The following is a 16,620-nucleotide window of genomic DNA, read 5'->3' on the forward strand; positions in this document are numbered from 1 at the left end:
TACAAAATGTGAATGATAATCTGCAGCAATCAAGAGCACCCTGCGTCATCACTGCAACAATCTTGTGCTGGAGAGAAAGGTGTATTATACTGCAGCAGGATCAGGATATAAAAGGGTCTATACCCTTTAAAGTTAGAGAGGATATAGGTCCTTTTGACTTCAGGATTTAGCTGTAGTCCCTGAATCAGTAATACTTGAAAGTCCTCAAAGTTTATTGGTCAATATGAAATTGGATATTGATGAACTCTGATTCCTACAGCACAGGTGTTGGTACGCAAAAATACCAGACCAGAAAAAGTCCTCCTCTTTTTCTAGGGGAGGAGGAGAATATAAGCATCATTAAATTACCTGGGCTGTCAATAAATGATGGATTTCCTTTGACAGGGTCTAACAGTTCTAAAATATTTCTTTACTTTCTGAAATCTTGAAATAAGTATTTAAAACCAACAACTAATCAAGACTGTTCCATTCAACAGACTGAATTACTGGCTGTACACAGCATTCCTGCAGAATGTTTTGATTTAGTTAGCTGAACATGTTCACAGTTTGCTTGCCATAAAAGGAACTTGACATCAGCAGCAGTAGAATTTAAAAAAAACCAAACTGTTACAGGATACTAGTTAGTAAGACATTATAAAATGCAGAGAGATGGCAATTTTCTTCTTCTTTGTAAATATTGCGAAGTATTTCTACATTATACATGGAATGAAAAAACATGTAAGCACTGCCACATAAAGGAGTGCATAGTATGAAAAAATCTATCAATGAAAGGAAATAAATTTATTTTACACCTTTTAAAAAAGGGAAGACTACACTTTCACAGAAGTTAGCTACTTTAAATTTTAATAATATTGCTGAGGAGCCTCTGTATAATTATATAAAATATTGATGTGGTGCCAGGAGAAAGCATTTCAAAAGCTGCTGTGAGTTTATACATTGCACCTGCATATGTTAAAAGCCTCTTGTTTACATACTGCATCTTTTGCATGCAGACACATACACACGTGCACTTAATGTACACAGTTTAAAAATCATACAATTTCAGAAATAAGTTTTCTATGAATACAACTCATCTTTATTTCCAGAGCAACAGAAAGTAATAATGTTCTGCTACAATAAAAAAAAAAGTTCATTCTCTACTTCTTCCCACTAATGTTATTTTGAGATTTTATTCAAATAATTTAGACTAGGAAAGTTAAATTAAAAGTGGGAAGAATGCTTAATACCTAGGTGTAGTAGTGCCAAAAAAAGAGACAGGCATTCTCCTGTTTAATGAATTGTGCTAACAAAAAAAACCAAACAAACAAACAAACCAACCCCAAAATGAAACATAATGAAATATAAGTAAAAAGGACAGAAATGGAAGGAATAGACTTTTAAATATCACATATTAATTACTGGAAGCTTTGGAAACCAGGAAGTGGTACCGTCAGAAACTGCTGACTGTAATTTTTGCTTAAAGCATATATATATATATATGGCATAACTAGAAAAGTTCATAAATAATATACAATACAACATACCAAAGTTAATAGAAATCTGCATAGCTACCTGTAAAAAAATGTAGTTCCTTAATTTTCCAATTTAAAAAGATTCATAGGCTTGGGTAAGGGGGTGGGGGAGAGTCCCTAGCTTTTAAACCTTTTCAGCTAGTGCCACGAAGAAATAGAATAATACATGTCCTTTCACCTTATCGTGCATCTCAGAAAAAAGGCTTTATCCTCAAATAATTACTGTGTATCTCTTTTGGATGATGTTAACTACAACAGCAGAATACAGGAGTGTTGAATGAAAAATAGACTAATGCAGTTAAGTGATCTGATTTATAAATCTAAAAATAGAAGGAAATTAATCCTTGCATTAGCAAAGATACAGCTTCAATAAAGAATCATGGTAAGGGTTAAAAGTAAGCAACAATCGGTGCTGCTGTTAGATGCACAGATACTTGCTTGTGAAAATTAAAGTGACTTGTACTACAGAACACAGGAAAAAAAAAAAAAAAAGGAAAAGACAAAATCAGAAGGCTCAGTGATTGGTGAGTTCCTGAAATGATAGCACAGGTCAAAGAACTGAAATAAGAAACTTTAAAGTCTGCATACAGTGCCTTTTGCACAGATGACAAAAGTTACTACAATATATTGGAGGGTCAACAGAAATTAGAAGAAGCCTTAAAGGGAGATTTACAGCATGAACTACAAGCAATTTAAAAGAGCAGTAGTGATTTACTGATAATATCTCTCAAGACTTAAATGTTGCTTATATGCAGCCTGTTTTGCAGAGGTGGCCCAGATTAGCTGCAAGCCTCTCTATTTTTACATACATTTAAATTAAATAAATAAATAGATTGTCAAATCAGATTAATTTAAAATATTTCTCTAGAAGATGTACAGGCTTTGAAGAGGAACACAGAAATGCTTTTTAATATGCATATTCATTCACCGATTTATTTCTGTTTTGTTGTGGGGTTTTTATAAGAAAAAATGTTTCGTATGTAAACCTGGCTGAATTAACAGGTTAATAGCTTCCCTAATTCACAATATACATGTCACAGCACAATATTATTTTTCAGGTGAGCAGATTTTGCTGCAAGGAATCTGAACAATGCTGAATAGGAAAATCACAGGAATAAGTACATTTTATCCATTTCTTTATCTGCGGTTGTCAATTGCCAGAAACTTCAAAAGCCAAGAAAGACTGTGACAACTAATATAAAAACAACTAGGTCAAGCAACACAAATTAGAAGTTTTAATCACATTAAGACTGTTTAATTTCTTACAAAGAAAGCAAGTACTTAATAGCCACAAGTGATGCAGCATTCGTTTTATGACTGAACCACACAGTGAATCTTACAGATAAAATTGTAGCATTTTCTAAGGCAATGAAAAGCAAGCAGTGCACTATGCCACATCCTGCAAAACCTGAAAATAAACTGCAGCTTAATGTTAATGAACCAGTTTGTTTAAACTCCCATTGGAAATGCAAGCACATGTACTGCACACTAGCTACGCTAAGCTATCCTGCAGCATACACACCTTCACATATTAGAAAACATGCTGTAACTATAGGCTAAAATCTACAGTCCCAAAGTCAATTTATTAATAAAAGATTGACATGGAGAGAGACACTACCTACCCACAAATACATCATCATCTTGAAAGAAATCAAGGGCTCTGTCAGCAACAGAAGTCTCCTTACTTCACCAAGTATGTCTGGAAGGAAAACTGAAAACAGTGGGTAGAAAAATCTTGCCTTTTTCTGTCAAGTCCTCACAGTTCTCTTCTTATACAAGGTATTTTTTTTTTGGTTTGTTTATGAGAATAGCATTCGTTCAGTGGCTCTTTCTGCGTGTGAAGTGACTTGCTTCAGGCTGTCTTTTTTCTTCCCTTTTTCTCCCTAACTCAGTCTGTCCTTTCTTTACTGTCAGGCTTGCTTAGGTAACAATTCTTGGTGTATCTATTTAATGAGCAGGTCCGTGCACTAAAGGCAGCCAACTACATTGGAGAGAAAGCAAAAAAAGAAAAAATAGTAATAATAAATAAATAAATGGGAATATACCACTTCCTGATTGTTATTATGGGATCTACAGACGCCCCCTCTGTAGGAATTTATAGGAGGATTTCTAAGACGTCTTGGGGGGGGCGGGGGGGGGGGGGGAATCATCAGAGAATAGCAGGTGACTCCAGTGGCACTCAAGCCATTACCTCTCCTTGCTAAAGGACGCAGTTCACAAATCCTGCATTTGAGAAATTTTTAAACTCAAAGCAAAGCTCCTACAGAAAAGAAAGGAACATGTACTGCACCCTGCTTCTCCTTTATCTCTTTAAATGTACTTCAGATAAAAGCCGCATCCCGTCAGGTCAAGGCCTTTCCCAATCTTATTACGCTAACACAAGAGTGTTCAACATACTTTTCTACAGCCATCTACTGACTTCATGGTGTTATTGCTGCTGCTGCTGTTAGTACTGCTGGGAGATAACTGCCAATATGAAGAACAGGGAAATACAGTAAATCAGATGATAGAAGAAGTGTTTGTATTAATTTAATATATTTTTGGTAGAGGTTTCTTTCGTACCATAATACGTCTTTTAAAATCAAAATTAGAAAGAATTGTGATTTGTATATTTAAGAAAGGCTAAGAAGAACTGGAGTTGTTAGTCCTTTTTTTTTTTTTTTTTTGTTAAGTTGAAGGTACTTTGTGCAAATGAATGAGTATGGAAGGGACTTGGGGTTTTTTTGATTACAGCTTTGACTTTTATAATTTGCTACAGAAGTATTTTTAACTCATTTAACCTATCTCATTGTAATGCACAATACATTTAGTAAATCGATCAACAGCATCCTCAGGTGAGAAACAATTTTACAATGTAAAGGAGACAAGCCTTGGTCACTTTTTAGGCTGTATTACTGGTCTTGAAAAATCATTCCTGACCTTGTGAACTGGCAGCATATCATGCCATTACTGCAAACTGCTTTGGGTATTGATGTAGAAAGGTACAAACACAGTCTGTCTACTAAGTGCATCAACTACTATAGTATACACATAATGATTATAAATCAATGAATAAATGAAAAGAGGAGGTATAAAAATGGCCATGGGCATGAGATTAAACAGAACTTTTGCCTTATTTTTATGTTTGATTACTTATTCATTATCTTTGGTCACGGACTGTGCACTTCCTCAGACAAAAACCTGTCGTTCTTTTTTAACTAAAGACTCCAGTCAATTTACATATTCAGCCTAGCCATACAAGGTAAAATGTCACCTAAATAATTAAAATGCATTAACCAAATTGCATAATCATTCACTGCACCAGGGCAGGTGGCAAATGGATAGGCACCTGCTGAAACAGCCTATAACAAGAAGACATAATAGCAAAGCAGGATTGGGGGGAGCAGACTAAAATCCATACCGTTAAACAAACGGTAATCAGGAGAGTCTTAAAGACTTCTGCCACTGGGGTGAATTAAAAATAAAAATAACTGCTATACCACCAACATTTCAAAGCTGATTTAACATAGAAAAGTGAAACAGTAAATTCATGTGACACTTAATTCTAAGATTTATATAGAGAAGTTTGTACAGACAAACAGATACATATATATACACATAGCTATTTTAAATTTGATCTGCTAAATACTATGTCCAGGTAAAAGGTTGTTGCCTATTTTAGTGGAAGCAGAAGAGAAAGATTTAACGTACCAATTACTAAAGTGAGAACTTTTACAGTAATGTGCAAGGACAATATAATTTTAAATAAGTTTAGTGCAATTTCATAAAGTAAAGCCACTTAAAAAAAGGTAGTCTTTAAAAGGAAAAGTACAGCCTTTTGTTTACAGTTTTGGGTTGTTTAAATCATCTGCCAATTTAACCAGCAACATTCAGCAATCTAATGGGCCTAACCTGGTCACCTTTAAGCTGTACACTTTCACCTCATTTTGTCTACTGTATAGTGCGCTGTGTTCTTCTGTATTCAATTATACTATAATAAACTTGAAATATCACGTTAGAATGAATTAGATTATACTGCTTAAGCTGAAAATACATTTTCTGATAATGTATCTGCACATCTGCCAGCCAGCAGTTCTTTCTGATCTGTGCACCTGAACTGAACACACAAGGCTTTAGAATTTTCAAAGACTGGTTAAAGATTTTATTAATATGATAAAAGACCGTGCACAGCTATTACCTGTAAATCACTTTTATATCAAAATTTCCCTGTTTGAGTATAGGCAGCATATAAAACTTCAGTGAATTGTGTCCCAAGGCTCTCTACTAATCTCTCTGTATTCTGAGTTCTCTTCATTATTAAATTGGTTACTCAATCAATTCTTCATATCTTATTCCTTCAAACAAGTGGAACAATTTCTAATGCTGCTACACAAAACCATTCATTTGAAGTGTTTTATTTTTAGTACAGCTATTATTAAATGCTTTGTTCATTAGATCATCTGTAGTTCCTGCACAGGTAGAAAAACGTGGATTAAAAAAAGACTGAAAACAAGTATATTACTCTGGTTTTTGCAGCTATGACTAAAGTTTAAACCAAACCTTGTTTGCTACAGTTAGTTCTTACATGTTCTGAATTTGCAAGCAGTGTCAAAAAATGTAAACAGAAGGTACTGACCACAATCATTTTAACAAAGGCTGGTCCCAAGAGAGCTGACATTGGGTTCAGGTCAAAGGCTACTGAAATCAATGAGAATCTTGCTGTTCTTTTAAAGAACAGGCAATCAGAAACTGTGTTCCAAATATGAGTATGTGCTATTTGCCATGAAATGATGGGCCATTTCCTCTGATGCTACCAAAGACGTTCATATGAAGCTCTTCTTCAGGGGCATTGACAGGTATTTTAGCTTCAGAGCATGACATTTCTGTACCAGCTTGTACCACAGCCTTAACTTTCATAATCAACCAGAATATCAAATATTTTGCCTATGGAATCACAAGAGATGGATGAGATATTAAGGGTAGATAAAAAAAGTTGATAGTAGCAAAAATGAAATAATAAATTGTTAAATCATAATTAATCTTGATTAATTATGTATATGATCAGCACATTCGTATTGGCACCTGAACAACTCAGATTTTTAAAAAAATCAAGCTCTAGATTCTAGGAGTTCCGTTACCTTATTAAAGGGGCATAATTCATGGACATATCTTGGCATATTTATTAATGACACAGAAGACTGGAAATAGCATCGATAGTGCTGCTTACTGCATTGGAAAATAAGAAAATGCAGACTAAGTTTCTCATCTTGCAGGTTATGTAAGATTCCTAAGAACTGCAAGAATATTAAAGTAATCTCAGTGCTAAATGGTACAATCTCTATTTTGCTAGGTGCTATACAGAAATATAGGATATTGAAATCATATTTGACTCACAGATTGCAAAAACAAAACTTTTATTGACTTTAATGAGTCTGTTTTCAACTAAAATCTCTGTACTTTAGAAGTTAAACTGGGGGGGAGGGGAGGGTGTTAATATTTTTAGAAAATACTTAATAAAGAAGAATGAATGTGATTGTAATGATTATGCTGACATTACTGGTGATGAACTGGGTGTTTGTTTTTTTTTACTTAGGCTTCTCCACGGGAAAAGATACCAACCAGGCACATGATACATTAGCTGCAACAACACTAAAATCTCACATAATTTACACAGAGTACCAAAAATGATTTGAAACATTTAGAGAGCTAGAAATATTTGTGTTTGTGCATAATTTCCACACCTTACAGCCTCATCTATCATAGCTATTTTTGAAATGAAAACCTGCAAAGTTTAGGAGGTACGGTAACAAAACATGCTCTTAATCTGCTCTTAATTCACTGCAGTTTTAAGGGGATTGTTGTTGCTGCTGCTGGTTTTTTTGGCTTTTGCTTTTTGGATTTCAGCATAACCATAGAAGAGCAATCAAAGTGCAACTTTATGTATAGTTCAGTTGGTTTATAAACTATTCTGTGTTTTCACCACACAATTTTTTTTTCCATTTTCAATTAATTTCTATTACTTCAGCATTACTGCTTTTGATGCAAGAAATTAGTTTCTGTGTTCATTTGCTGTATAGTGAGGTCAGAATATTGTCCCAGGAAAGCCTGAGGAGCAACTAGCCAACAATTTGGTCACTGGACATCACCTCAATTGAAAATATCGAGTCAGGATTTCTGGCTGATGAATTGTGTTCAGTGTATAGTCCAAGGAATGACAAGCAGGATGGAGATAGATGGGAGCTTCCTCTGATCCTAGACTCTGTGACACATGCATGGGATTTACACAGTTCACAGTTTCCCATATAACCAGGAATATGAAGCTTGCTTTCCCTTTTCTTAACATATCAAGGTGATGGGAAAAAATGTGAGGGGTCTGACCCTTTGCCTGGTATGTACATTTCATTTGTGCCATTTCTGTAACAAAGTGAGCTGCTTATTTCTCCCAACATTCAAACATTGGATCCTGACAAGACTCTTAGGATAACTAACAGACTATAATTAAGCCAAATTATTAGTGATCATTGTTCAGTTGGTAACAGCTCAATCCCTTGCCCATAATTTCAATGACAGGTCCTATATTGTTGCTGCTTCTCCACTGCTTTTAGTGAGAAGAGACTCAGCCAACAGTTCTGACAAGGAAAACCCTGGCAGCCATAGGAAAACCTTACATACCCTCTCCTGTTTTTAAGCTGTCATAACTGGGCTCCAGCTTCAGTCCTGATCATGGAGGGTGGCACTGTGGGATGATGATGGACTTTATTTAGAATAAGGTCTGTGAAAGGAAAATAAAGGCTTAACAAAACCTTTCCCAGAAAATTAACACGAGGACAGTGGTATCAGAATTTACTGGCTATTAGAAAACACTGTTTTAACTAAATTTCCTGAAATGTTAGTGTTGTTTCTCCAGTTTTCTTCTCCTAGATAGTGCCCAGGTGTTCTTGCAAATCTTCCTCTTGATTTTAGAGATTATGCTTATGCAGATAACATAAAGAAACAAATCTGTTTCAGCATGTAATCGTTCACACTTGAACAAAGCAAGTTGGATATCAAATATTGAGTACTGGTAACAAGTGGCTCTCAATTCGTCTACTCCTTGAGAACTTACATTGATCGAATAAAATTGAATGAATTAAATAACTTGGGATACTCTTGAGCAGAAAAAGAAACTAACATCATCAGAAAAATTATCTCCAGGCAAATGTTTGCTTAGCTCTAGTCAACATCTTCTTTCCACTGCCCATAAAACCTTTGATTCAAGAGAACACAGAGAAGACTTACAATCTTAAAATCATAATGCATTTTTTAAAATCCAGTACAGGGTATTTCCATTTTCACAGTAGGATGCATAATTATATTCTCCTTAGGACAGGCTAATCTGAAACTAACTATTGCTATTATCTGTTTATTGAAACACAGGAAGATTCTCTTTTCAAGATACTACACTTAAATGTGCTTTGGATAAAGATCTTTTACCAAGTAGTAGAACCAACTAATACCATTCCTCAGCTAACATCAGCCAACATGCTTCTGCAGCATGCAGAAGCGTAAATCAGTTCACATCAGTTGATGCAGGGACCTGATGGGGTAGGGGTGGGAGGGATGACACCCAGATAAATAAATAAATAAAACTTACCTCACTTGCACAATACATTAATACAAAGTTATGTCCATGACTTTATTTTTAAGTAATTACAACTTTCCTAAGGTAACATTTTGTTTTAAAAAAAGGGAATAGGGGTTAACATTTGATTATCATCACTAATACAGTAAAAGGTTCCTATTACCAATGACTTAAGGACTACTTCCCTGTAATTTCCAGTTTTACGAGTTTATAAATTGCTTTGTTATTTAGTGCAGGCTCCTTAAATCCTGAAGTCTTTATGCACTGGATGATAACAAATGGATCACTTTTATCACTTATAATAGTTCAGTAAATCACAAAACAGCCTACCTTTCAGCAAAGCCATCATATAGAACTCATCACAGCAAACCTATTGGTTGTTATTTCTGACTATGTATCTGACAAAACAAATTCATGCTCTGTCTCCTTGTCACACTTGTTTTTTAACGAGGTGAGAACAGCCGCATAACTGAGGATTAGTTATACCATTGTTTTGACTTGGTGAGGGGCATGCGTATCTACAGGGCAGCGTGTACTAAGAGCACGCCTCCTCCTCGGAGGCTGCCAACAGTACCACTGCTGATGTCAGCAGCACTCTTACAACAGCCATGAGACAAAGGCAAAAATCTGCTCCTCTGCCACCTGAAAGCTTGTCGTCTTGGGAAGAGTGCCAAAATTAGCCCTGCCATTACACTGCCCAGGATCTCCATCATTTTCCTCACAATATCAGAAAGGCCACTATGACAAAACCCTGATGAAGGCAGGTATTGCCCATCTCCAGGCATGTAAAGTCACAAACAAGTAGACATAGGGAGCATTATTTTAGGGAGGCGCTATGGGCGGGGGGAGGAGGGGGTGGGAAATGGAAAAGTACAAAACTAAAATACATGGACATTCAGAGAGCAAATGTGGAAGAGAAAAGAAATGACAGAAGAGAATTCAGATATCTACAGAGATAGAAGAAAAGACGATGCTACAGGTGCTAGCCACTCCCAGTACATTACCAGTCAGCAAGAACAGCACCATGTTAACTCAGTTAACAAAACAGCTGTGTCATTCTAAACTGGTGACTCACGATTTCTGTATTACCTGCCTCATTAAAGCTAGTTTTTCTACACCATATCATGATTGAAGAGTGCAAAAACCTACGTGCACAGTTGCTAGGGCACTTTTTACACAAGTAGGCACTGTGTTTAATAAGCAGGGAACTCATATGTGCAATCCCCAGCAGATACTTTACGTACTGAATTCTCCAATCAGGTACGCAACCAAAGTGATGGTCTGGCAGTGGCATATGTCTGGGAAATAACTGGCTTCGGAATCTTCTTTTGGCGTTTTGTTTGAAATTCCTATTCCTCATTCTCAAGGAAATCGGAGACTGCTCGAGGAGCTCTAATGGCACCATCACATCGAGAAAAGGAAGCTGTGATGCTGCTCTTTAATAAATCAATGCCTCTTTGGCTGCCTTCCAGACCACAAAAACACTTTGGGCATCTTTGCCTGCCTTTCATTTTGTGTCTTGTAGGACTCTCTCCATCATCTTTATGTCTGCATATATTCTCCATAGCCCTTTCTTTTTCTTGGCTTCTACCTTGAGACTCACTGAACATTCCCTTTTATTAGGTCTCAGACCATGTTTTCCAGAAACCCTTGACATTTACTGGAACTATTTGTGTATTAATGACAAATCAGTAGTGAGACAATAGTTAAGGCTGCATCAGTGTTAATATGTGCAATGTGCTATATGTACATGCATGCCCCAATGGTTCTGGTTTTCAGAAGTGATACCAAATTATTTTGAGATCACTTCAAATATACTGAGAAACTTCTGGCCATCAGTCCAAACTATGTGAGGGAACCCAGGAAATGTCAAGAGACAAAATGAGATGAAGAGTGCCTGTTGGGAGTCTGGTAGAGGGAATGTCTTCCTGTCATCTAGGAGTAGAACATACATGCGAATGGATATGCACAGTTATCCATGGTCTGTTCTTGTTCATGCTGAATGCTTAAAAGTACAAAGACTCATCTCTAGATTTAGAATTTCTTTAAACAGGACACAGTTGTTTTTGAAGAACAGGTATTTCTAAAAGAAAGTTAAGTGCAACACACAACTACCCATAAAGAAGCATTTGTATTTAGAGTAGCATTGCATAGTTAAGTAGCTGTAAATCCGTACTGCAGGTAAATACACACAACATTGCTCCAAGGAACACACTGAGACAGACTTCTGCATTGCTTCCCCCACAGTGCTAGCAGATGACAGCTAGGTCGCTATATCCCTTCCAACACCCCCATAGTAGGAACGATTTTTTTCCTGGTCTTAAAAATTTGGGGAGTATGCAGCTTATTGGAAAAGGTCAAATTTGGAATACTTTTGCCTGTGTGTATCACTCGTTACAAAACAGGTCAGTCCTCTGATTCTGTACCCGCTTGCACAGCCACTGACAGGCCAATAAACTAGCCAATAAACAAACCAACCTGTGCATACTTCAATCCACCCCATTGCCTTCTGGTACCATCAGAAATTCCCTCAGCAAAGTGAAGTTGGATTCCCTGACCATGCATTCGCACAATTACAAAGTTCACTTATCATACAATTCCATTCTTTTGTCTGAAATCAAAATACTCACCATATTGCCTCCTTACATTAGCTACCTGTTTTTTCAGTTAAATTGACCATACATTAGAGATGGCATGCTTACTTCAGACATTCTCCATTAGGAAGGATCCAGCCTGTACACTAAATATTTAATTGTGTTCCAAGATGCTCTGAATCTATGTATTTTCTATTTTCCTAAGGGATTCATGGTTCACATCAGTTGGATACCTCTTTCCCAGCAACAGAATGCAAAGGTAACTATTTGCCGCAGCAAATGCACATATACCAACACTGAAACAAAACGAAACAACACAAATTACACCCTATTCTGAAGACAGTGAAATTGTGGAAGTATAATCTCACTCGCAAATCAAAATGTAGATTCTTACGGTAGCATAGACTAGAGATACTCACTTTTGAGTACGTGTGAAAACTGAGATTAACTTCTTTCCTCGGGAGGGAAATTCTCCAGTAGTGTCACAAGGAGTGATTGTTCTTCACTTTACAATTCCATCTTTCATCATAGAAGAATCACTAACATGGTGGCAACATTTTGATGCAGCCCCAGATTACTCCACAGTTCTGAAGCAATCCCTGTGACAAAAGGTTGTTGATACTTTGAGTTGAACTAAAAGAGAGTATCAGCAAGTGGCAGAGCAAACATCTGCTGCTTTTGTCTTCAAAGAAAACTATGCACATAAGAAAAAGGAGCAGCACCTCTGTGACCACAGCCTTAGGTAACAGTATCACTATGACTTTTCTCTGGAACTACATTCATCTCAGTTGGGCTCCACGCACAGAGTAAATTGCAAAATGCTGATCAAAGGCATCACAGTCTCTTACCGCTTTTCACTGAGCAAGACCTTGCTAAACCACAGTATCTTTGCAAAGTGATCATTGCAATTAAACAATATTAAAGCATTTCAAAAGATACTTTGATTTTTTTGACATATGAAATTTAATGTGCCAATATGGAAAACTGCAAAGAACATTTAGAAATGGGTACCCTGCTTCTATTTAGTTAACGTATCTAAAGTACATGTTACATATAGAGCAAAGTGGTACCTAGCAAGGCTCATTTTCCATTATGACCTGCACTTCAAACAAGGAAATCCTAAATGAGTAGAGCTCATTAATGCAATTCTTTACAGGCAGAGAGACTCCCTGACTGCAGTTATCAGATTGCATAAAAGCCTATATGGCCACTCAGGGGTGATATTTTGCATTGTTTCCCTCTGAGCATTAAACCTGGATGCTCTCTGTACAACGACTCTCCACATTAGCTAAATGTTCTGAATTAAGGTCCTCCATGATTACGGATATTCAAACATGCAAGTCAGAGAGCATGAACACCTAATAAAACATATGCTAAAATTTTCTTAGCCTAAGATACATCTTTTAAGACTATTTCTATGTTACAAATTCCAATACTGTTTACATTCTTTACACCACCTGGCAAAGGAACAAACATGCACTCCCTGTTCCCCCAGCACTAACATAAGCAGGCAAAAGGCTGAACCATACAACTGACCCAGTGCTCCATGTAATGCACGATTAGAAGTGCAGAGCAATGCATCAATACTGGGCTTTAATTTCAGCAAGAGAGCAAAATAAACAATGCAGAAATGTGGCACGCATCTGGGTGGAATTTTGTTTAGGAAAACATGCAGGAACATAAGTCTGCTTTTGCTATTTACTATAGTAATGTCAAAACTGTTTGTTTCAACTGAGTTTTCTCCACATTATATTGTCATACTAATTGTAGTATGATTACAGTTGCATACTTAAACTTTTTCCTATTTTTAATAACTTCAGCATTTTCCAGTGCTTTCAAAATAAAGCTTGAATAATTCCAAATCAAATGCGGAAATACTGTTTCATTAAAAAAATTGAAAAATGAGTTTTTCGGGTTTGTTTTTTTCTTTCAACCTTTTCTAAGTGTTGGACCAGATGATCTTTCAAGGTCCCTTCCAACCTGGGCTGTTCTATGATTCTTCAGATTAGGAATGACAACATCCTGAGAAATATCCAAATACTGTATGGAATAGAAATTAAATTCTGTTTGCAGACCAATTATATTTATAATGATTCCAGCTGATGGTCCCTAGACAGTCTTCTGGGAGAATGATTAATAACAAAGAAGCTTTCTCCTCACAGCTGGCAACATGGCTATATCCAGGTGAGATCTTTAACACCCCTGACTATATGCACCATATTCTCTGCTCTTCTCAATACAAGTACTCAGAAGAGAGTCATGTGTGACCACTTAGCTATAATTTTTACAATGCTGTTTTCTATGCATACATTTATTAACAATTTTTTAAAAATTCTCAAACATTTTTATAAGAACTTGACTAACTACAGCACTCATGTCACTGACATAAGTTTTGAAGTGAGCAAGTACAGAAGTGTTAATAAGATTTCCAGAAACTTTTTTGCTTTTACAATTTCAACTATTATTTTATTTTAAATACATCTCAGTCTACATCACTGTGTTATGGTAGGTTACAGAGGTTTTGTTTGCAAGGGACTAAAAAGAACTCTGTTGACTGATTTTATTAAGATTTTCAGATGCCTCTGTCATCATTGGCCTTTAGCTTTGGTGGAGGAGCTCCTTTTCATAGCAAGTTTCTCATTCCCCACAATTACTCCTGATGGAGGCTGTGGAAAGAGACTTGTTTTCACTTCACTCTTCTCCCCAAAATTTCCACATGGTTCCATATTTCTCTCCCTCATCCTTCAAGTGTGTAGCTGCTGAAGCAGACTGTTCAGTGCCATCAGAAGCCCAAAGCAGTAGCTGGGAGGTAGTGAAGATCTAACTAATGCAATGAAGAATTTATCACAGGAGTATTTTAGTAGAATTTATTTATAATGATTTTTATCAGCCTTTTTAACTGACTGCTGTTCACTGATTCATGAACACTGGCCCTTTCGTGTCATCTCTGGTTTCATGTACATAACTCATTTCTGGTCTATATAGTAATTTTCCATTATTCCTAGCTATACTTCCTAGACAGTAAAGGGCGGGGGGGGGGGGGGGGGGGGGTGTGTGCGCAAAAACCCACCAAACAAAACCCCAAACAAAAAAACCCAGCAACAACATGTGTTTATTACACTGAGGTCAAGTGGGTTATTTTTGGTGACCGTTATAGGTTTTGCTTCTCCATCCTAGAAGGAGCATGTTTATTTAGAGAGAAAGTTAAAACTATCAGAAAATATCTGTGAATACAAATAAAAGCCAATATTTTTCATATCATTATATAACTGGTATCATAAGCCACAGAGTCCTCTAAAAATGGTAAAAGTCTTTCTGACAGTTAAATATAACTCTAATAACATTATGTATTATTTAAGATAAGTCTCCAATACCTTTTCAAAACAAGAAATGAGTGAAAAAACATTTTTTTTATTATATTGGGTCAGTCAGAGGTATCATAATTTTAATGTACTGAATAAAGTATGGAAACTATTATTTTTTTGCAGCCATTAGATCTGAAAACTGTAGAGTAAGCATTGCTTACTATTTTCAAAACAGAAAGAACTGCATGGCTTTGTCAGCACACCATGATTGTTCTGTTCTAATGTCAATATGTGAAAAAAATTTCTAAACTTGTATGTATCCAAACTTTATAAGTTTCATTATATATAAGTCACTGATGAACATTCAAAGTATTTCCCTGTCTCTCCCTGTAAAATGGACACTTTATAATACAAGGTTATCATAACCGAAAGAAAACACCACAATGCCATACTGGACTCCACATGTCCATCTGAGCATATGACTAGGAAGATGACCAGCACCCAAGACCTGCACATTTCAAGGGCTTAGGATAAATTAAGTTGGTAAGTGAGTTTATAGTATCCTAGATTTACAGTTGGTTTTGTGTGTGTGGTTTTTTGTTTGTTTGTTGTTTTTTTAATCTGTATTTAAAGGTGAAGGAAGAATAGTAAATAATTATAGTAACATTCCCTTGTTTTATTTTGGATTGCTAATTTTCAGGCAAATATTAGAAAATATTTTTCATGATTTTCAACTTAAACGGTAACTGCAATTAGATTTTAAAATTGCATTTTAGTGGAAGCAGGACTGTACACCAGGTATAAGAAATCCTTGAGTGGGGAGCCTAGCAAATGAGCCAAACTCAAAAAAAATAAACTACCTTTTCAAAGGCATCATTACATAACATACTGTCAGTTTTTTTACTTTGGCACTGTGGCAATATCACATGAAAATTCCTGGGATTTTTCATTACAAAAAATGGAAATGCCAGTTACAGTATCAAGAAAAAAAAAGAACAGGGGTAGGAGAAGCTAGATGATCAAAAGTCTCGATTTTTTTTCCAGCACCTGGAGCTTTCAGATGCAAATGTATATGCACAAAAATGCGTGCCTGGAATTATTAGTAAGCAGAAATGTTTACAATACCTTTATGCTAAGTAGCAAACAAATGATTAGTTATCTACATGACAAATTGAGGCATACAGTTGTGATCGCCATCATTTGATCATGAAAAATTGTGGGAATAAAACAGGAGATTAATGCAATCTACCTTAAAATTTCCAGGCCATTGTGTTAAGTAAAAAAGGTACACCAGAAATCAAGGATGTATCTGAACCATAAACTATTTGGGGCAAAGGCAGTATCTTACTCTTTGCTTGTAAAGTGCCTGTAATTTATAGTGCTATATAAATGATTTTTCACAACGATGAAAACAGTTGTAGAAAGCAATAGTTTAGAGAATGAGGAAAAAAAAGGAGAAACGAGCTCATAGCATATGAAGTAATCTATAGCATGTAGGGAGAACCAACCAAAGGAAAAGACTAAATCAAGGTTATAGAACTATTAATTACGCACTCTTTCGAAGGCAGCTGCTATCGAGTAGGAGAGTGACCTTGAGATGAAGGCCACTT

The 16,620-nt window shown here is 36.1% G+C and overlaps 1 protein-coding gene across 20 annotated transcripts in view; it reads right to left on the reverse strand.

Moving 5' to 3' along the window:
* RBFOX1 (RNA binding fox-1 homolog 1) overlaps nt 1-16,620 on the reverse strand; it is a 1,377,247-nt gene that overhangs the window by 388,169 nt on the left and 972,458 nt on the right. The window contains exon 1 of one of the 20 annotated variants that reach the window (XM_052772619.1): nt 3,134-3,166. The exons of the other annotated variants lie outside the window; for them this stretch is intronic. Within the exon in view, the coding sequence (XP_052628579.1) occupies nt 3,134-3,151 (18 nt within the window). The 5' untranslated portion in view covers nt 3,152-3,166. Of the gene's footprint in view, nt 1-3,133; nt 3,167-16,620 lie in introns of those variants that run through there. 20 annotated transcript variants of the gene reach the window in all.

The sequence above is a fragment of the Harpia harpyja genome, chromosome 21, assembly GCF_026419915.1.
Source record: "Harpia harpyja isolate bHarHar1 chromosome 21, bHarHar1 primary haplotype, whole genome shotgun sequence".
NCBI classification, from domain to species: Eukaryota; Metazoa; Chordata; class Aves; order Accipitriformes; family Accipitridae; genus Harpia; species Harpia harpyja.